Source organism: Thermobia domestica, chromosome 6, assembly GCF_964235325.1.
Source record: "Thermobia domestica chromosome 6, izTheDome1.hap1.1, whole genome shotgun sequence".
Taxonomy (NCBI): domain Eukaryota; kingdom Metazoa; phylum Arthropoda; class Insecta; order Zygentoma; family Lepismatidae; genus Thermobia; species Thermobia domestica.
In genome coordinates this window covers 120,179,226-120,202,403 of record NC_137459.1, presented here as the reverse complement: position 1 = coordinate 120,202,403, position 23,178 = coordinate 120,179,226, and the positions used below count along the sequence as shown (strand labels likewise).

General features: G+C 34.8%; 1 protein-coding gene across 1 annotated transcript in view; it reads left to right on the top strand.

Annotated features, from left to right (window-relative positions):
* LOC145688171 (uncharacterized) overlaps window positions 1-23,178 on the top strand; it is a 779,558-nt gene that overhangs the window by 710,970 nt on the left and 45,410 nt on the right. The window contains exon 4 of the mRNA XM_081762011.1: window positions 1,331-1,484. Coding sequence (XP_081618137.1) covers window positions 1,331-1,484 — 154 coding nt within the window. The remainder of the gene's footprint in view (window positions 1-1,330; window positions 1,485-23,178) is intronic.

Sequence of the window (23,178 nt, the reverse complement as noted above, 5' to 3'; positions counted from 1 at the left end):
TTATTATTATTATTATTATTATTATTAATAATAATAATAATAATAATAATAATAATAATAATAATAATAATAATAAGCTAAAAGAGTGTTTTTAGTTTTCCGGAAGGAAACCAAAATTTTCCAGTTTTTTCAGGCTTCAAAAACACTAGCTGTAACACATTTTTTAAGATTGTAGCTGCCCCCCTTCAAAAACGACGGGCCCCTCCTACAGAAACCTGCTGGCTACACCCCTGGTCTTAGGTGACATGTCGATGTTCTAAGGTGATAGGTCAAAAAGCGACAGAACTTTCTTCGCTAATTTTATACATACTATGTAAAACTACTGTATAAGCTCTAGTATCTCGAGTTCGGGAAGTCGGAATGTCAAAATTCCTTAAGATTCGTGTTCCTCGTGCTCTACTTTACAAAATATATAAAAATCAGGTGGGGTCCAGTTTACTTCCCTGCAACCGGAAAGTACCTTGGAAGTGTCATCAAAGAAGTAACTAAAAAAAAAAAGTGCAAATGATCCCAGGTCAGTATTTGTAACACACAAGTTCACATCAGTACTTACGGAGTTCTAAACCGTAAGAAAGTGGGAGGAAACGGGAGCAAATAAAAAAAGTTGAAACACAGACATAAATCAATACAATTGTCTCGATCGATAGATGCTTTCACAATTGTTAAAAGGTGTAATTAAAAACATTGGTTTCGGTTTTGAAAAACGCATTTGCGGTTTCGGTTTTGAAAACCGTTTTTGCGGTTTCGGTTTTGAAAACCGCTTTTGCGGTTTCGGTTTTGAAAACCACATTTGCGGTTTTCGGTTTTCAGAAAACCGGTTTTCTCAAAAACCGAAAACCGCAAATGTCACAAAAATTCAACAGCACTAGTATAAATACAATCTGTAACATTTTCGCACGTTTTAACCTCCTGCTTGTTTACGCAACACTTATTTTGCTGAATTGACGTGAAAAAACATAATGTGTGTATTACTTCAAGTTTGGAGCGGTGGAGCGATATACCTTATTATTTTTTATATATTGTTTACATACACATACAACTTACTGTAAGATGTGTACAAAAGTTTCCAGAACATAATTTGATAAGGTATGAGTATACTTCTTTTTCAAGTTTAAAACTGTATCATTCCATTCCTGTTTACGGTGCTTACATGTTTTATGTTTATGACTTCGCCTGCTGAAGTTATTTTGTTGGAGTACGTTAGAGTTCTGAAGACATAAAAGTACATAAATGAATAAATAAATACGTAGTATGTATGATTATGGATATTATTAATAGCTTTATTATAATGAAACAATTTGCTAATGTGCTTCTTCTTTCTTTATCGTAGAATATTTGAGACATGCGCCATGCATGAATCAAGTGAAGTCTAAATATGAGCATTGTGCAGAAAAATACCATAAACAAATAAGCGAAATGGATAATGCTATTAACCAAAACGTTACGAAAGAAGAAACAATGCATCACTTCAGGACGCTTTGCTGGTAAGTTGTGTTATACAATTTATTGTAGTGTCGAATACGAGTGTCCTCCTAAAAGTGTGTGCTGCTTCTGAGGATCTGTTTGTTATGTGGATATTATTTTATAATAACCCCTATAAGATTAGTAGAGAAAATTCACGTAATTATCAAAACAGTGGCTTATTATAAACATATTTCCAGATAGAATCACTTCTATTCATCCTGAAAGATATATATATATATATATCCTTGGACTTAAACGTAAGCATTCTGAACTGACAAATATGCAATTGGCAATATAAGTTTATGTCAAAAATTTCAAACAATTACAACAATTTATACTTTATTATGAACCAAATAAAAAAAGTATGCCAGTATTTCTAGCTGTTGTACAAAAATGTATGATTCAATACAAATGCCCCTCAAGTATTCTAGAATTACATTAACCCTTTCCACTACGGTTTATTTTCTGAATTCTGATAATTGAAGTATAAATTATAAAAGTGTATTATAGATGGTTTACATTATATAACTTTCAAAACATCAATATAGTAACTCTACGTGACGCTACAACAGTTTAAATGTTATGACGAGTGTAGCTCTTCATTGTGCGATTTGGCACCGGGAGGCCATGACGAGCTAGACTCGCCATTTCAGTGCAAGGGGTTAAAAAGATGAAGATGAAGGCTGACATTTGAGTGCTGCTACTATTTTCTTATAGTTGCAAATTTGGACTTTATAAATGATTTGGAGATTATATGAAATTTAAAATTTTGAAGTTACGAATTACTGCACAGGGTATCTCAAAAGTCCCCTGACATAGGGCAGCTCTGTTAATTATCAGAGTAACAACAAAATGTAAGAGGGAAAATCGTTTCCAAATATAATGTTTTCAATCTAAAGTGAATAAGTTTTTAAATCTGACGAGTCGTTTTGGCTGTACATTCTTCATGCGCCGAATGTAAAATGAAAATGCAACGTTACCATTTACCTGGACCCACAACATAGGTGAATGAAGTTACTGTTTGAAACGGGGGCTTGCCGTCGACACATTAGCTTAAAAGACAGTAACTTCATTCACTTATGTTGTGGGTCCAGGTAAATGGCAATGTTGCATTTTCGTTTAACATTGGGCGCATAAAGAATGTACAGCCCAAACGGCTCGTTCGATTTTTTTTTGGAAAAAAAAAATCATTCACTTTAGATTGAAAACATTATATTTGGAAACGGTTTTCCCTCTTATATTTTGTTGTAACTCTACTAATAACAAAGTTATCCTATGTCAGGGGACTTTTGAGACAGCTTGAATGTTGTTTGTAAAGGGTTGGAGTTACACAGTCACCACATCATTGTCTTCTTTTCCGGTTTCTCCAACTTCATCATTACAGCTATTGCTCTAGCCAACGGGATAACATAGTATTTTGACAGGAGGTACAAGAGCAAAATTCATTTGTTTTGCAGGTAATATGGGTGATTATTATTGTGAAGTCTGAATCAGAAATAAAAATAATGTTAGAGAATTTAAGGAAAGTATGAGAAGAATATGAAGTGATTTTAAATACCATAGAAGTTGCAAGTTGGGAAAGTAAAACCATGTTTCTTGTGAGTGGATTTTGTGAAGAGCTGAAATATGGATGGGTAATAGAGAAGCAAGACTCAGCATCGCGAAAGAAGGTCCTGTGAAGAATATATATACACATATATATTATATGTGTTTGATTTTAATGGAGAAATATGAAAAATAATCAACAACTAATTCGTGTGAAATATTGTAATAGTCCAAGCAGGAACACACATTACAAAAAGTAACGAAAACGGTCGAATGTGGAGAAGAATGGAAGTCGATCAGTGTATGAACATTGAATATTAGAGGAGAAAATAACAATGTTGGAAGGGATTGAAAAGATGAAAATATGTAAACTGCATTTAATAAAATGTATCAAAACGAATAACTCACACGTCAAGATGAAACGATTAACTGGAGGCCGTATTCTAGATACAGTAGCGTGGTCCTCAAATCCAGCTCTCTTGGGAGCGACAGAGTGTGATTGTGAACGATTTAATGGACTGTGAGCACGTCAACTGTACCAGATTTAAGTCTCGGTTATGGTTCGAAGCTCCAGTTTATAGTAGGTCCCGTTCTTTATAATACTGGTGTTACATAAGGAAACAAAATTTAAAAAAAAAATCGAATTGGAGATGCAATGCACGGAAGCTTTATAATTAGGAAGTCCTCTGCTAATAATGCAGAATACTAACGATGATGACTATAACTCGTGAGATGTTAAAAATGAATGTAATGTAAAAGTACAATGGTCAAAAATGTTATAAATTTGTGGCACTTACGGCGGAAAATGTATTATTGTGCATAATAATGAACCCTTAGCTATGTTCGTTGGTACATTAAGAGGTATCATAGTTACAATTCTAAAGGACGACTACAATAATTGTTTGTGATGTTTATAATGATGACAAAAAACATCAATAGCTATTGCATCGATGCGAACAAATTTCGTACACGGTACATTTCCTCAGCGCAGAGTGGAACGCGGCAATAGCTGAATCAATATATGTATATACATAAAGAAAGAAAGAAAATTATCTCTACCTGCTACCTTTCTTCATGTAAGAGGTCAGAATTGAAACCGGAAGTTGTAGATTTGTTTCACTTCCAGTTTGAATAGATGGTTGAAAGAAGAGACGACCGATTCTTACGACACTGAATCCATGGCAGTAAACTTTACCGTTTCCGATCTATGACAGTTCAGACAGGACATAATAGATATCTACCACTTCCGCTACGAATAGACTGATAGGTCTATAGTAGGTGTTACATCAAACTCTTGAAACGCTGAAATCATATCGAAAAGCCGTATTTCTCGATTTCTTACTGTTTTTGATCTATGGAGGTTGATATCGAAACTAGAAACTGTAGTAGTCTTCTACAATTTCCGATTTTATTAGAGAGTTAAGAATGGACATGAAATTTATTCCTAGGAAACTGAATCCATATAGACATATGACTACAACCTTCCTATGCTTATGAATAGCATAGTTTGTAAGTTTAATACCACACCAGAAGAAACCTATTCTAATGTTGCATTTGTTGAAATATTTCAAGAATGTCAAGTTTTGTAGAAACTTATTACGGTACTGTCGTATTACAGTACCTAACTTGTTTGGAAGTCTTTGATAGTGTCAGCATCATACTGCACGTCTTGTCCTTGAAGTAGCGTTTTGTCTATCAACCTCAGATGGCGTATGAGATATTCCCTTTATTGCGACTGCAACGCTGTCTAGGAAGATAACGAAGAAATTCCAAGCATTCATAAAAGTTGCGTATCATTGGTCGCAGAATCCGAATCTGAAAAGAGGGGTTCTATTTGAAATTTTAAAGTTACGCCCTAATCCTCCCTTAGGTACCGAGTGCAATTTCGTTTTGGTTGAATAGCTCTTTTTTCTTTTTCTTTTTTTTTTACTATTAAACGTATATTTTATGACTTTTTTAGTTGCAAGTGCATTTCTCGAGATATTTTACTTATCAAGCTCAGGTGACATAAAATTATATTCTTTTCTTTTTTGCGACTACAGCACTATCTAGAAAGATAGCAAAAAAAAAAAAAAAAAAGTGTTTCAAGTAAAAGTTGCGTATTTTCGGTCGCAGAATGTGAATCTGTATTTTTTTTAAATCTAAAATTTTTGTTGTCCTCCTCTTATGGAGTTGTGGGATTTCATTACAGGGTAGTTGAATAGAGCTTTCAATAAAATATTAGACACACTTTTCATTTTTTTTTAATTCCAAATTATTTCTCAAGAGATGTCATTGTCCTGACTTTTTTGTTACATCTGGTATCGTATTCGATCAACGAAACTTACTCAATCTTGACCAAACTTGGCATGGTAGCAGTGGCGTAACTTCGTTTCCCCTCGCAAGAGAATACTCAGGGCCCCCCGCCTTAATAATATTGTTTTGTGGAATGATAGATAGCATAATAAATAACCATACTTTCCTGTATCTCTGAATAATAAGTTAAATGTACGCAACTACTAGGCTTAAATATTCATAAATGGAAACCACTTTGCTATACACATAATGTATTCAATAAGATTCACAATGAAAGATGGATTTTCCTCTTTCCAGTCAGTGACGTCAGTCATCATGAAGAGTAGCACGAATTAATTGAATGGTTTCCTTCTTGCTTTCCTATCACCAAAATCCTTTTCTAACTCTTGTACATCGATTTTTTCAACTTCGTCGCATTCATTGAGAGTAAAGCTAGATTCCTTAAGCTATTTTGGCCCATTGTGCTTCTCATATAGTTTTATATCAATTTCAATTTTGAGAACAGCCACTCCACAGAACTAACAGAGACAAGGAACGTCAAAAACAAGTACACGGCAATAAGTACTGAAAAGCTAGATGTCAATGACTTATATTTTACACTTAAAAGCCTTGTAGTTCAAACAGAATTCTGAACACTTATTTCAGATTTTAGCTGTTTCACAAAGCAAATTATTTAGGTCGGAAACGAAGAACCAATATCGCAACTGCAAGTTGTTTGAAGTATTTTTCTTAGAATTTCATCATCAGTGAGATGAATATATTGGCAGAAAATAAAATGGAAAATTAGAATAGTGTGTGATGCAAAGATGTAAAACGACAATGGAACTATGAATTTAATATATCAAATAGTTTAATATACAAGTTAATTCCAAAGTTTGATTCAATATTTCCCACCAAAGATAAATATAAGAGCTTATAAAAGCCGACCGAACCGAATTTCCCTCTTTTTTGTTTGCGATGCTTCACCTACACATCAAGCATCCCAAAGAAAAGGGAAAGTGGATGTACATTGCCGACTAATAGGAAACTGAAAAGCATATTGATTCGACCTATTAGAAGGCTAGGGCGAAGGGCCCCCTTGGAAGTGTCGGGTCTTCCTTTCATTGCGGGGTTTCGCGCCACAGTAGTTACATTACTTATGGTAATAGGTTTTGAATAGTAGTATATAATAGTAGAACTTTGGTTCCTCAGTTATGGGACATCAGAGTCGGGATTTAGAAGTAGTTAAATTTTCTCTTAAAAATGTCTACTTTCTATTTAGAACAAAACTAAACAGAACTGATTACATAATGTTAATGGGCAGAAAGTATTGCAATTATTGAGGGTTAACTCATAGTTGAAAAAAATGCATTTATTTATAACCTAGGTTTTTATTAGTGGGTAAAAATGGTTGAGATGGTAGGAACATTGAGCAATTAAAATAAACACATAAGATATAAATGGTGTCTCACAAAGAACGCAACTTTTGAAATGCCCGCCATTTCTGTTCTACTAACTTGACAGCACTGAACCTAACATGATTTTCTTCTGTTACTTTTGCGGTTAGTAGTCACGAGTCCCGAACAGAGCATGAACGTCATCTATTATCCGTACTTGTAGGAATGGAGCGCTTGAAGAGGTATCAGTGTGTTGTCACAGTGAAAACTAACTACGAAAGTAGTGAATGATGCATTTCTACGCATAGATAAAACATATGACGACCGCGCGCTATTCGGCGCTCCGTAATTACTAACCACAAACACAGCAGATGAAAATCGTGTAACTTCAGTGCTGACAACTTACTAGAATAGAAATGGCGGGCTTTCCAAAGTTGCGTTCTTTACGTGTCACCCTTTACGTTATTTGTAAAACTAAGAAAGTGCATTTCATTGACGTGGAGGTAATCTGGTCAATAAGGACTATTTTGGTTAAGTATGTTTCTCCATCGCATAAATTAATGTTATACGTGGTGGATACTAATTTGTATGAACATTTTTTTTTCTTTTTTACTTTTAAATGATATTAAACAGAGTATACGTCTACTGGTTTAGCCTTGCACAGTTAAGTTAAATGTAAGCAGGGCCATACTGGCCAGACGGGAAACAGGGAAATTTCCCGGTGGGCCCTGGACGGTGATTTTTCTTTTGTGGGGCCTCCTCCTTGTACCGTAAGTAGCGGTATACGTGTACAAAAAGGCACACATCACGCATTCTTCGAATATGGGAGTAACGGAACGGAGGACGATAACACGTCGAGTACCGGTAATACTGTTAGCCAATTCCAGACCAGCATTGCTAGCCTATGATGTCACGAAAGCAGGTTTTCAAATTTTTCGTAATTCATCCCTTGAAAGGTTCCTGATTTCCCACTCTGCTTTATAATTTTGCTAATACTGAACTATTCAGGTAAATTAAGATCTCAAATGATGCCATAATTTAAAATTATAATTTACATTTTACAGCACCATTGCTTTCCATATAGAAGATATACAGGACCGGATTATGACCATTAGAAACCCTATAGGAAGAAAATACAAGGGGCCCATCAAAAACTTTTCTCAAGGGTCCTCTCTCAACATGTTCAAAAGGGTTCATGAATTATATACGAGAGACTCATGTCGTATTTTTTAAACTTTCATGATGAAAATATTTTCAGTAATTTTTAAAAAATTTTGGGCCCCTCTTGGTCATGGCGTTCTGGAGAAAAAAAAAACTAAAGTTTTCCTTTCTCTGAAAAAGAGGAACATATTTATATCTTTAGAAGAAACTCACATAAGCAATTACTATGTTGCAGGTAAAATAGCTTTTTAAATGATTTACCTTAAGACTGGGTTTCTTTGTACGCCAGAGGTAACTTTGCACTAGATATGAAAAGAGTTGCACAGTCCTCTGGCGGTAAAACCATGCACTGCAAAGAGTAAGTTTCAACTGTCACCGTAAAATAGAATATCTAACTGTATTTTGACTATAATTTTGGCGGTTAACAAAAGTTCTAATTACGCGGAGGGTTTGTTGGTGTATAGGTATGGGAAGCAGTCACTGTAAAGGCCGACAAAACTTGAAAGATACTACCTTCAAGAATTTCTGTCGAAGTTGGGGCTAAATCTTTTTCGTAGAATACTACTGTGTATAATGGAACTTAAAACAATACTTGAAATTGAATTGTGAAGCGTTTTACAGTCATAAAAAATAGATAAAATAAAACTGGGAGAAGGTGGTTTCAGCCTCTAATCGAGCTTATTTTGTATCGGTCCAAAGCAACCCCTTAGATAGGAAATTATTACTATCGGTAGTTTTAGGTAAACTTCCTATTTAGGTAGATGCCGGAATGGATTTATTGTCGGAAAATAAAATACAAACAGTGGAGGATCCAGAAAAATAATTTGAGAGAGGCTTCACTCACAAAACCTTAGTTTTTTTTATATTTTTTTTTTTAAGAAATTACTAGACTTTTTGGGAGGGGAGCTTGAAGCTTATACGTATAGGAATGACTAAAATAGATATTTTAAAGAAAAGAAATCATTCAATTGTGTGGGCTTCATCCTGAAAGCACCAAACCCCGTAAATATTCCACTGATTACATTTGGGACGATATTCTTGAACATAAAGACCAACCAAGGTAAATCAGTTCACGTGGATTTTTTTTTCTGTTCGTGAGTTGGCACTTTTGGAGGGGTGAGCATATGCTAAACTATCAGAATGTGGTTCCTGTGCCGGTACCAGAAAGTGCATAATGTTCTTTGTAAATATTGATAATTCGTACTAAGTAATGATACCGGTACCATCATTCCAATATCAATAGTTGTAGACTGCATACAGTTTTGTGTAGGAGGTGAAATGTATAAATAGTGAAGGGAAAACAATGCACATAAATATTATGTTCGTATATTGAGCTTTTTTTTTTGTATGTTGTGCAAGATATCCTCACTTATGGGATAGCTTTGCACCAAAGTTTATATTTCAATAACTATGGTTATACTGAATGTTTGCTAATGCACTTGCACGAATGTTTTCCCTATATGTCTAGTCATTGCATAGTTAGCTATAATAAACATTTATTGGGAAAGACGATTTTCTTTTCCCGTAATAATTAAACTTACAAAATTGTGTATGGTCTTAAGTTTTCTTGAAAAAAAAATCGTCTTTTCAGCCATTTACATACATGGTCATATCTCTTCTAAAAGACAATCATTTCCATACTTCGTCACCACTCCTACCAATATTGAAACTTGGTCAATCCCTATTGCTTTCTTCTTGTCCAGTCTCCCGAACTGTGTGATCACCGACGGACATTATCCCTCATATATGTGAGGGATTAAGATGGTGATACATGCCGAAAGCTCAGAAATCTCACCCTTATTTTTTTAATCCTACCAACAGTAAACTTTGCTCATTACTCTGTGACTCTACCTAGTACCAATACAAATTGATATGAATTACTGTAAAAAATGGCTTCTTACTTGCCACACAATGATTTAGTCAATTATAGAATTATTGTGCTACTACCTGGATTTGAATCTAGAACCAAGCACTTAAAAGGCACTCACTTTACACACTCGTTATATGCAAAGACATGCAATTGTCTTTGAAAACTAATCAGTCCATTGAATCGCTTAATATATTGGTTCTGCCAGTATTCCTTGTACAATCTTGTTCAAAAAAGTATGACCATCTACCTCTCATTAAAAAGTTATGTACTCTAATATACATGCGAAAGTAGATTAAAGAAATGTGAAATATATTTGGCTAATAAATATATTGATTTTAATCAATAATAAATTGGTATGTGCACATTTGTAAGGAAGGTGACCAGATTTCATTAAATAAGACTATACAAATTATTTTCACCTCCTATTACTAAGCTTCTCAGTACAATTTGACAGCAGCCTATGTATTATTTGAAATTTTCTTAAATATATCTGTATTTTTAATATTGTATAATCATTTTTGTGGTTTGATTCTTTCTTTTCTTCATGTAGAGGAAAATAAAGACACGTGGAGAACTTTAGTGAAAACATTTCATTTCCTTTCCTCATTTTTTTTCATTATAGATGTGATTTTTTTTTCTTTTGCTGCAGCTTACAAGGAAGCTATAGAACGTTCTTTACACATGGATAGATGAGAAAGACGTAAACACCGTTACTGATAGCGGCAGAAGATCTTGAGGCAAAGAAACTATCGTCATAAGAAAAGACACAAAAATAACTAAAAAGAAAACAGGGAAAAAGAAGCACGCCAAGTCTAGAATCTTTCCTTTTTCCTCAAGGTAGATTTATGTTTCCGAGGGTTCGATAGAGACCGTTGCCCATTATTTTGGCATAAGAAAAAAAATAACATAGAATATATTTTTCTTCTTTTTGCATAGTCTCCATTCAGAATTGAATGCGCGATAGTTAACACAGTGCAATAAAACGTAAGTGATACTTATTTTATATACGCAGACAAAGCAGGGGAAAGAAGACTATAGCAACTACCGATCTGAACATTGGAGCGAATATTTCGAAATCGAGCAATACAGTATCTCTAAACGGGTTTTAGTGGAACGTGAAAACGCGCGACGGAACTCCATAAAATCCGCGAAGAACGACGAGGATAAAGATATGTGATTAACTCAAAAGCAGTGCTTTGTTTTATGCTAACGCGTTATGTCTTTCTTATGTGGATTTGAATTGGTAAAATAACTATAACACTAATGCATTTCCGGTGAGGGCCTGATCAAGCAAATCATATCCATTTATCTCTCTAAATGTACAGACTGAACGTGTAATTTTCAATACAAATGGTTGTAACTGAATTTCATGGTCATCTCAGGTTCATGGGTCGATTACGTACTCATTATACATGAACATAGATGTACTCCTGACAATAACGTATGTTGAGAACACTCAATAGGCAATATTTATTATAGTTACATTATTTCTGCAGTAAAATAACAGCTTAATTGCAATAAAGTTTGTCGGAAACAATATTAGTTGGTTCTCTCTAAGACCTCAAACTTCAATGTTTCGAAAACCTTGTATCTTGGAAATAAAAATTGGAAGGATGTCTGAGATGTTATCTCTAAAAAAACAAGCTAAAAGCAGGAAAGCACTATAATAGATAATACATATATTATATCTTTCAGGTTACCTAGTACTTATATAAGTATAGCGTTTAGAATCCTGCATCATGTTAGACCCTATCATAAAATCCGCCTGAAATGAGAGAAAACGCTAGAAAACATACATAACGAATTTTCTTTTTAAGTACGATATTCATCTTAGGAGGAACTTCGCCACCGCCACCGATGGTGTTCTCTTGGATCAACAGTACTGTGGACTATCACCTGACATTGCAATTTCCACAGCAAGAAACTAATTTGGAGCACGGACTTTGGAATTCCACCCCATTACTCCCTGCAAGTTTTCCTTAGATAGTGAGGGTGATGTTGTCACTTTAATATTCTAAATGCATAAACAAAATCAATTGTGTCTTTTGTGCAGGAATATTATGAAAATAAGACTCTAGTAGCAGCGACAAATTGCAGACCACTTGTTGTAAGCTTGCATTGCAAGTCGGCCAAGCTTGCATCCAGCTTGATTGGTAAGCATGCAAAATGCCGCAAGCTGGATTCAAGTAACGGAGTTACATGGGACACCTATGTATTCAGTATTCCATTCAAGCTTGACACAAGCGTTTTACACTTGCGGCAAGTCAATTTCCAATGAACGGTCAGTGATGCTATGACGCTCCGCGAAGGGTCTAAAACGTTGCTTTCAAGTATAGCAAAAGGCAGGCCGTATGAAAGCACGCTTTGAAAGTGCAAGCATAGAAAGCCAAAAGCCAAAGCAGACACCAACTGGCCGACAGCTTTCTTGCTACTTGGGGAATGATACGAACTCCTACCTGTCACGTTGAAACCGAGGGTATAAGTGAGTGATTTGGCCATGTAACACCGCATGTGGTTCTTCTTGGCGCCGCACAAACTAGGAATGTATTTCCGATAGATTAGGGCCATAATATGTTGCTGGAAGCAGGCAGGAATTAGTGTGATGTACTTAAACATTTGTTATTTATAAACATAATATGAACAATGCGATGTTTATGTATAGAGAACCTCTACAAATTATGAAGATATGTTGTATGTCTGGATGGAGATTTGCGTGTATGCGTATTATTTTTGAATTCCACATTTTGAGTAAAAGATGTAAGTGTTCTTCCAATAACAATAATGTCCCTCTTAATATTTGGCTATCGGCATTTTAATCTATTATTGTATGAAAAAGTGAAAATGTATTACAGTTTATCAATGCTTTCTACACTTACCATAACACTATCTAATAACTATAAGGTGACTTTTTAAATCAAGTGCGACTTTTGCTGATGAAATTTCATTAAAGTGTGTCAATCTCTTATATGAAATAAATGGATTGAGGCGTTGCCCAAGGATATATTGCGAGTTCGGAATTTTCCGAGAAATATCAGAGGTAAACAAAGTAAAATGTCATTTAGAGTATATCTATAGATTTATTTTTACTTTGTTTTCAATAATAATATCCTACTCTTTCGAATATGGTTTACTAACCTAAACATAAGTAAGGAGAGCATCGAGAAAAATGCAAATGATTGTTATGAATCTTCGATTATTTCACCAGCACTTCGACTTCCCTAGACACATCTACACACACACACACACACACACACACACACATACATACACATACGAGCAAGTTTTGAATTCAGAACTGTTTGGTTACTAAGCAAATACATCACTCAGTAAAAATACACTATAATTACATTACAGAGCCTGAAATATTTGGCTCTCCGTAGTCGTGTCAATATTAGCGAAATACTATTTTCTTTTGAGACATTACATTATAGCATTCTAAGTTGGTTTGTTTTGCTTCACGTCACCCATTTTGACATTTATTTACTTCTCTTTTCAACATATTTTCTTATCTGTTGATCCAAATCAGTTGAAACGCATTCCGCGCAAAATTTAGCATTTACCCTTCCAGACTTTTTTTTTTGCTCATTCTCTAAGAACATAAATATACAAATGTTATCTGCTATTTATAATGCATGAAGTACAAAATAAAGATGCAACATTAAGCATGCTTACACTACGTGCACTTACTTATATGACTTGAAACTTATGTTAGTATGGGGAAACATTTTGTCTACGGAGCGTGAAAAGACTTTCGTATGAGGTATGTAGTGACACGACACTAGTATCTGTTTCTTTTAATGTTGAAAGAGGAGAAGATTGCGTCATCCATTTTAAGTAGGATATGACGGACCCTGAAAACTCGAGAGATGTTCGGATGCTCCTCATGATGGGCATTTACACCCTGGCAAAAAGAAAAAGAACAACGTGTTGACTGGAATTGTAACTACATGAAGCTTGATTCTTGAAGAATCATTAGAATCCACATCGTGTAACTTCAAGAATCATTGGGGGATCAGTAGAAAAGTTTTTGCAACTGGAGAAAAAGCTTGTCACCATTCAAGGATGTCCACTCCAAGGAAAATTGCTCGGATGAGTGGCTGCATCCAGTAGACGAGAGGAATTTCCGTCGGGGTTTTATGAATCCAGAGCAGCTTTAAGTTAGCAGATGTGAATACGACTCGTAGACAAAGATTCAAGGTGGTAGTTTGGCTGAAAACGCGCGCGAGAGAGAGAGAGAAGGGAGGAAGGAGAAATAACTGTTTGGTTTCCAGTGTAAATCCCACATCTTGAAAAGGGAAGAGAGAGTGAGAAAGGTCTAGAAATGATTTTCTTTAGTTGTGAAAACAAAAGTTCAACTGGGAAGATGTTGCTATTTTCTTGTTTTTCTTTTCTTTTTTTTCATTTTCTTTCAAAAATTGCTTTAGTCTTGTGTTTCTTATCTTATTGTTTCCCATTTGTCGCTTTCATTTGGTGAAGAAGTCCGATTTAGAGGATTTGATCACATCATTTCCAACAGCATTCGTCTTCGCTTTTAAATCATTAAACTTCAATGAGTTTGAAACAGTCAATAAGCGCTGTACATTTGTCGAATATTCCACATTGAAGTAGCAACCAGCAGCAATTTCTTTTCATGAAGACGAAACTTTACGATTCGCTTTGGGAACGCAGAGGATCCATACACTCTTAGTGTAAGGTGAGTAGAAAGTAAAGATCGGATTCAAATGCATTAGATACTGCCAGAATGTTCCGCGATTGTCGACAGAATTATGTCTGTCTGATCACCTATTTCCTTGTGTACTCGGCCTCGATGCCTTATGGAGTTATACCTTAGTGTAACACAGGAAGGTATTGAAAAATACTTCAAGAACTTATATGGGAACTACTTTAAATGACAAAAAGTATATAGCTATTGGAGTAGGATATATCTGCCAGCACACATAAATACAGAAGATCTTGAGTAATGAAAGAAAAAGTCCTTGAAGGGTGAATAATAAGGTTCAAATTTTATTGAACTTAGAATAAGTGGAAGTGCCAAGGAAACTGTGAATGATTTGTTTTGTTTTTCTTCGGTAGGTGGTAATGTAATCTTTGTATCTGTCAAAGTACCCTTTGTAAATAAGGCTATCAACTGGGCATTGTGAAATGGGTTATTGGACTCCATTCCCACCCATGTCTAATATGCATTATCGGAATGTTGACACTATTACATCGCTAACGTGCTTATTCATTTTCCTGTTGTGATTCTATTTCTGTAATTTTTGAATAATGCAATGTTCTAGAAGGAGCATTGATCACAATTTTATACCGTTCCTTTGTCTCACCCGTTCACCTAATTTCCCTTTTATTAAACAGTTCTGTTTCATGATCACACAAAGACTCGTACACCAGAAACCCCTCCGCGACTACAGTGGATGACGTTCGGTAATGTATCGAAACCGTATAGCTTTCGGTCCAACAAGGACATTCACATGTTCCTAGTTATGTCTTGTCTTTTGTACCAATTATTGATGCCCATAGCAGCTCTCAAGAAATACATAGTAAACCTCTGAATGTTCTGATAGGCTCACGAGGAACAACACAAGTAGGATAAAAAAAAAAAAACTCGTTTTATTATTTTACATTACTATAAAGTATATGTGCGAAATTTGGCGCTTGTTAGGTGTTCTCTTTCCTAGTGATGCAATTTTAATAATTATGAATGAATATTATTTTCATACCGCGTGCTGGAACTGCTGCAAAATACAAATAAATAATTAGGGTTTTAAAGATATGGTAAAATGAGAGAAGAAAAGAATGGACAGTCTTCTGACCTCCGATCGAAAAACATTCGATAATAGATACAAAAAAGTTTACAACATTAAAAACCTATTACTTTTTATTTTTCTTGCTAGTTTTTTTCTGCAATAAAGTCAATTCATCTTTCCATATTTCTTTGCTCCTTAGCCTTTACGACAATTTGCATATCACTATATACATGTATATAATAAAAAAAGAGAGAAAGGAGGGAGCGATATAGTTCTGCAGAGAATTTCCATAACTCAGAACACTCAAAAAGTTTTTTTTCTTCTCTTAAAAAGAAATATGAAAAAAACTGTGTGAATGCTAAACAAATAACAAACAAATACTGTTCAGTCACTTATTTACACACCTAGAGCAATGGTCGATATTTGCATTGTCAGGATCAACAGAACGTTTAAATTTTTGAATTATTTTCTATCTTCAGACCCTACGTTTCAATTTACATTACACTTCTTCTTTCTTATTTTTTTTTTTTTATTTTATGGAAGAAAAGCGGGTGAAATTTCACAATTCTGTAGCAACTTTGCTGTTCGTTAGATATATTTGTTTGAAGGAAGATGTCTCTAAATTTTTCTTTTGCATAGTATGTCGATTCATATAGACTGGTATGTCATGGCTTTCCCTTCAAAGAAGATCAAGAATTCACATTTCTATTTTCAGTTGCTGGTTAAAACAAATCTCTTCGTGCGAATAACAGGCACTTTGGCTAATATATATGTATATCTTTCGAGATAATCTGTAAAGAGAGGTCATCGGTTAACCGTGATAACTCAGCTGGTTTCGATAATTTTTACGCAAATCGATACTACTTTTCTTGTGAACAGTTATATTATTGTTACTCTCATGTTTTCTCTGTATGGATTGACTAATCATGCAAAAGATGTGTGAAGTACTGGCTAATAAATGGGGGATAGTACTATTATTGCATTTTATTTTCAGCAATTGAATATAAAATAATGCAATTTGGCAGGTTTATTGCTCTAGAAAGTGCAATTTTATTTACATGAATTCACTATAGAGAATGCATAGAGAGAAGGCGCAGAAATATTTTCTCGGAACCGACCTCAATGTATTTCACCGACCTCGTCTACTACCTTTTATAACTTACCTGAACTACCTCTTATACATTGTAAAAATAAATAAATAAATAAAACACCATTGAAACACTGTTGGTACAGATGTTGAGGGGAAAATTGATGGAATAGTAATAATAAAGTGTATTTCACGAGTCCAAAAGCAGTATCTATCTTATCTACGAACAGTATTTATTATAACATATTTAAAACACTTCTTCTCGGCAAACAGTTTAAAAACAAAACAGCACACATTTTGTACATTTTGTACATACATCTGAGACAAACTTACATAACACATTATCCACAAGGGGTGAATATATGTAATCTGGAGGTGTTCAAAGAGTGTTGGTAATGTGTACAGTGTTCTACTGTGTCTAAAGTAGTTTTTTTTTTTTTTTTTGTGCATTGCCGATACTTGATATAATAAAGCATTAGTTCCAGCAAATAGCAAAATACATGTGATAACTGTTCTAAATCCTGCTCTGAGGGACGCAGTATCTCAGAGAAAGATCGCTGACTTCTACCACGATGTTTCCCTTTTTGAGTTGAAGCCGTGCGCAATTCTACAGGACAAAATCGGGCTTGTGGGGTTTCTCATACCTTTCCCGTTTTCTGCAACCTTTCAGAATCCACAATCATTTCTTTTTCAATCCTCCAACACTTCCTTTAGCGTAAGAAATATAACAGCACGGTGTTGAACTGCATATTGTTCGAACCCTAGAGTGAGTACAAAAGAACTCGGATCCTACTGTAATAGAACATGTATCAGATACACTTGCTGTTGCGCGTGGACCTTTTCTGATTGATATGTTTATTTTCGACTTTTTTTTCGTTCATTGCTTCTGTTTGTTAGGATAAAGGAAACTATTATAAACTGAAACAATAATGAAAATAATGGTGAAAGAATATTACGTAATCGTCGATGCCATGAACGAAACCCGAAGTCTAACTTATGATCGCCAGCCGGATGTTTTAAACCACTGCGCTTCGCACATGGATGTAACACAGAATTAACGTATTATTTAAAAAAAAAAATAGTATAGTAATTGTTTTTATCTTTGACAGATTCAATATAGCGATCCTATAAATGCTCCCAACAACAGATCTAAGTAGCAAGACACACGTTGTTTCTAAACGTGTATATAGTTGGCATAATCACACACACACACACACACACACACACACACACACATATATATATATATATATATATATATATATATATATATATATATATATATATATAACTTTCAAAAATAGAACCCTGGTCATATACAACTTTGCTCTGTGCAAAGCTCAGCCAGTCGTTGAAACGACTCGTTACAGTTTATTGTCGACCGTGAAAACGTAAAGCTATGCTATTAAGAGGCCTTAAAAATCGTGCTTGTTCCAAATGTGTTTTTAACTGTGAATTAAAAGACTATTACTAAAGCAGTGCAGAACGACGAACGATTAATTTCGTATTTATTTGTTACTAGCAGCGTTCACCCCGCTTCGCTGCGGTCACCCCGGAACGCAATAAACTTTGTTACTTAGATAATTTTTACTTTTTCGCTTTCAAGTGATATGATAAAAACCATAGAAGATTGCAGTAAATGTTAACATTATATCGCCTGTCATTTATGTTAACCCGCCCCGCTTCGCTGCGGTCATCCCGGAACGCAATAAACTTTGTTACTTAGATAATTTTTACTTTCTCGCTTTCAAATTGCAGTAAATGTTAACATTATAGCGCCTGTCATTTATGTTAACCCGCCGAGTGACACGGTCATGCGGGTTGCATATAAATACGTTTATTTTTATACCTATGATGAACTAACAAAGGATTTGTACGTTATGGACACTTGAATGGTCAATTATCTCAAGACACTGGTAATTAAAAATTAAAGTGATATGATAAAAACCATCTAGGGTCCAAATCCTAATAACCCCCCAAAAATGAAAGAAATTGGTTCAGCCGTATTAGCGTGATGAGCTAACAAAGGATTTGTGCGTTCTCTTTTATATAATAGATTTGGATAAAGAAAAATGCAAATGAGTCGCGGTGGCTGAGTGGTGTGGCGCACATTTCTGACGCATGGGGTTCCTGGCTCGATTTCAGCTCTCGCCAAGTGAGTTTTCTGGTGGACAAACACTGGGATCCTGAGATTTTCCCGTCTCTTCTTATTTTATCATTGCATCATTATCACCCGTCTCATCATTATATTCTTCTTTAAGCTTGGTGGAGATCGTAGGACGTTAAAATAATAAAAATAATGCATGCGTATTAGAAATAGGCAAATTATGTGGGTAACCTATATACGAAGGACGAACAAATTAATAATATATGGATGAAGGATACCTAGTAGCCCGGCAACGGGCATCAAGTGACGGATACTATATTGTTAATAAGATTTGGAGAACATATAATCGATATGGTCTGTTATCCTATTTCGTTATCTGAACATAGGTATGCGTCATTTGAACAAGAATTATCAGGTATGTCATTACCTATTTTAAATAATTAAAATTCAAACTTATGTGTATAGTAATGTTCAGAGCTCCGTTGTGCTGAAAAAGAATACTCACCTCCATGTAGCCAAAGGAGCCTCTTGTATGAATAAGATAAGTCAATACTGCTTACATTTTAGTCAAATTGTCCATATAAAACGATGTTGTAATGCAACACAAACGTCTTAATAAACTGACTGAAGATTGCATCACTACACTCTTCAAGATAAATCAGTGCTAAAAGTTAATTTCCTCTACAAGGAGCTCGAAAATTTTTACCGAATTGGTGGTACGATTTCGTGATATTGATATAGAGTAAAGCCTCGATTATCCATGGAATTAGATGGCAAGGACAACGGGGATAGCAATAATCGCGGATATCCCGAAAAAAAAGACTAAAAATGAAGTGCGAACACTAAAAGAAAAATCATAAAAACTATATTTTATTGTAGACAAAACACAATACAACTTCTAAAATATCTTTTCTCTACGACTAAATTACTAAAATGAAGAACAGTAAACAAAATGTAATACTTTACTGTAAACCCGTAAGTAATTTTCGACCTTCGCACTGTAGGGCCTATTGCATTTCCACGGTTGTTAGCTAGGATTTTTTTTTTTTTTTTTTTGATCCGTAATTAACCCTCCAGTGGTCGCCCGCGGACTCTCTCTCTGCAGTGAACGGTGAATGCAATTTACTACTATTCAAATCACTCCTCCCCATTCACCTTTTGCATACTTTACAGCAATCGGCTTCTGATTACCAGAGTAGAGTTGCACTTCGAAACGTGCACTATTGTTGGAAATATTTTTTTTTTTTACAATGCAATTTATTTTTATGTTTTAGAACATGTAGTACTTATTTGCAACGGAATGTCAGTCCACAACAACTGCTTTACAAAAATAATTAGCACCACAGCAGGATGATTAAACATATTTGCTCACGGTACTTGGGGATAATCGGTGCTTTGCTGTATACAAAGATCATTGAATTTATGACAGCGGCTTACTATTCGACATTTAAATGTGATGTAGTTACATTATAAAATTTTCTTGGAGACGAAATAAAATACTTGGGAACGACCTATACTGTGACGATTACTCTTACACGATGGACTATGTCTGAACACCTGCTACCTACTCCGGATCTAGGCCCGAGTGTGATTCGGAGCCCACATTAATAGTAGATGTCTTCCATAACCCTGGAATTGCATTAGGATGTAAAATATAAAATTTCAAAACTCCAAACAGATACAAGTTACTACTAGGATTTTTATTCGAAATATTGCGGATAGAGTAGGGCTCGCATTCCTTGAGTTACGTCAAAAATTCAAGTCAATTTCGTACGTTTTGTATCGTAGAGACAATAAGCTCTGAATAGGGTATATACATCTAAACTGCCGAAAACTCGAAAATTCACGTTTCGAAATGCCCTGACTTAGAAATTATAGAACCTATCACAAGCGGTTTAGTCAATTACGCCAAATCTAGTATGCGCTCTATCTAAATATGAATGTTTTATCATCCTCCGTTATCGGCGAAACGAACTGCAAAAAGGAAGGTTGAAGTATAGGGATACTACTTTAAGTACTAATGGTGCGTTCGTTTCGCTGGTACCGGTAAATTCTGAAACATGCATATTTAGATAGAGCACATACTGGTTCCTGCGTATTAATTCCTTAAACCGCTTGGGATAGGCCCTATAGTTTCTAAGCCATAGTGTTTGAAACGCGATTTTTCGAATATTCGGCGGTTCATAACTCTGAAAGGAGACGTTTTTCGACCCATGTTTATTAGAACTTTTCTATTTCGTTTCATATAAGAAATCATGTCCCATTTTTTTTTCGGTGCTGTTACCTTCCACCCTGTATAATATACAAAATTTCATAGCTGTATGCTGAAAGCTCCTACAGAAATTGGCCATAATACGGTAAAACATTGCAATAAACTTAAGCACATTTCGAAGTAGAATTACTCAGAACTTCCTCTGAGAACATATCAACTTCCTAAACTAAGAATTGATTTATGCCCCTTTTCGCCCTCTTAGACCTTGAATTTCAGAAATGTTTATCGTATCCATAGTCTAGAGTCTGAGGAAAATATTTTACTTTAAGAAAAAAATAATAATTACCTACGTCCAACTTTTTTTTTCTTTTTGCAGATCTACTGAACAGCGAGAAACAGCCCAAGCCCGCTTTCCCTGCTTAGGCACATAAAAAAAAAAAAACTCCATCTTACCCTCAGTCTAGGATTCGAAGAGCAAAGAACAAAATTGCAAGTTTTATACCGAAGAGTTCCAAATATATGGGAAAAGTTGAAGGAAATATTTAATTGAGTTGATTTTGAGCTTAACGTCCCTTTCAGCAGCTAGGCTATATGAGACGGAACCTACTGATTAACGTGGAATCCGAACCACATGAGCTTCCGCCGGAAAGGTATAAAAACGCATTATTTCCCATAGGCATTCCATTTCATATTACTCTACTTCCCTTTTGACTAAAGGTTTAAGAACTCCTATTTGCACAAAGTTCTTGTGTCCAAGAGTTCCGAAGATCCAGCAAACTGTTTCAAGACTCCGTATTTAATGGTTTCTGATATTTGGCTAACGAATATATATATATATATATATATATATATATATATATATATATATATATATATATATATATATATATATATATATATATATCAATGTTCCTATACCTCCTTAGAGGTCTCACTTAAGAAAAGTTTAGGTACAGTCTAGAGAGCATGGAAATCATGTACACAAAACAAAGATTATACCCGTAGTACTTTCAGATATCTGAAAATGAAATGAAATGAAATCTTTGAGTTTTACGTCCCACGTTTATGCTGGTTAGGCTAAAGGAGACGGTGATGATGAGTGATGAATTAAATGGTGGAATGAAGAAAGTGAAGACCCCAAAGAAACCCACGCACAAGGTGTTTGTCCACCACAAAATTTACTTGGCGGGGGCTGGGATCGAACCCGGGACCCCAGCACCAGAGGTGTAAGCTCTACCGCTGAGCCACCGCGGCCCTTTCAGAGATCTGTCTATCTATCTATCTATCTATCTATCTATCTATATATATATATATATATATATATATATATATATATATATATATCTTCGTTATTTCACCTTTGGGGTCAAATTTCAAAATGTTCCACATTATGTATAGCTTAAAGTGGAAGAGGAACATTTATACAAAATCTCAAGATTGTACGTCTGATAGCTTTGAAGATTTGGTGAACAGCAAAATATCTTAGGGTCACATTTCGGAAAATTCGTATCATTTACAATCTAAAGATCAAGAAAAAAACATTTGTACACAATTTTAGGGTTTTACACTTAATAGTTTCGAAAACCTGCCGAACGACATAATAATAATAATAATAATAAATGTAAAAAAAAAACATTTCTACCCCTTAGTGGCCTATAAGGAAAATATTGTCATATTTGCAGCGTAGTGCACGAGAACATTAAAAGAAATTTTAAGGTTTTCTCCCTAATACTAGTTTCAGATATTTGTCGAATGTGAAAAAAAAAATAGTCAAACCGCTTTATCATCCCTTAGGGAGAACATTAAAAGAAAGAAAAAAAAAACTGGTCTAATCTACAGCCTATATTCCAAGCAGGATATGTGTACAAAATTTCATGTTCTAGGTTTTGGAGATCCGTGAGTGACTGAATCAGTGAGTTAATCTGTAGATTTATTGTTTTATATGCATGTATATGTTATAAATATCTGTAATTCATAAATATATCAAGAACTGACAAATTCCAGCAACAGATAATAAGGAGATTTGACTGTTTTTCAATTTGGGATATGCTACTCTATAAATTGGAAACTGGCTACGACACTCCGGATTAAGGCATCCAGGATGACCTCAATATGTTACCCGTTACTTTCATCCAATATGTTCATCATGTTTATAAATGATTATGAAGGATGGGTCGTTTATTGCTTCTATGGCTATAAAATACGTGATGACGTGATTAGCTTTTGTCAATATTTCTAGCTTATCATGAAGGAACTTTTTTCTCTTTCAGTGCTGAAGCTTTTGGCTGTAAAATAATACGTTTAAAACGGTCATATG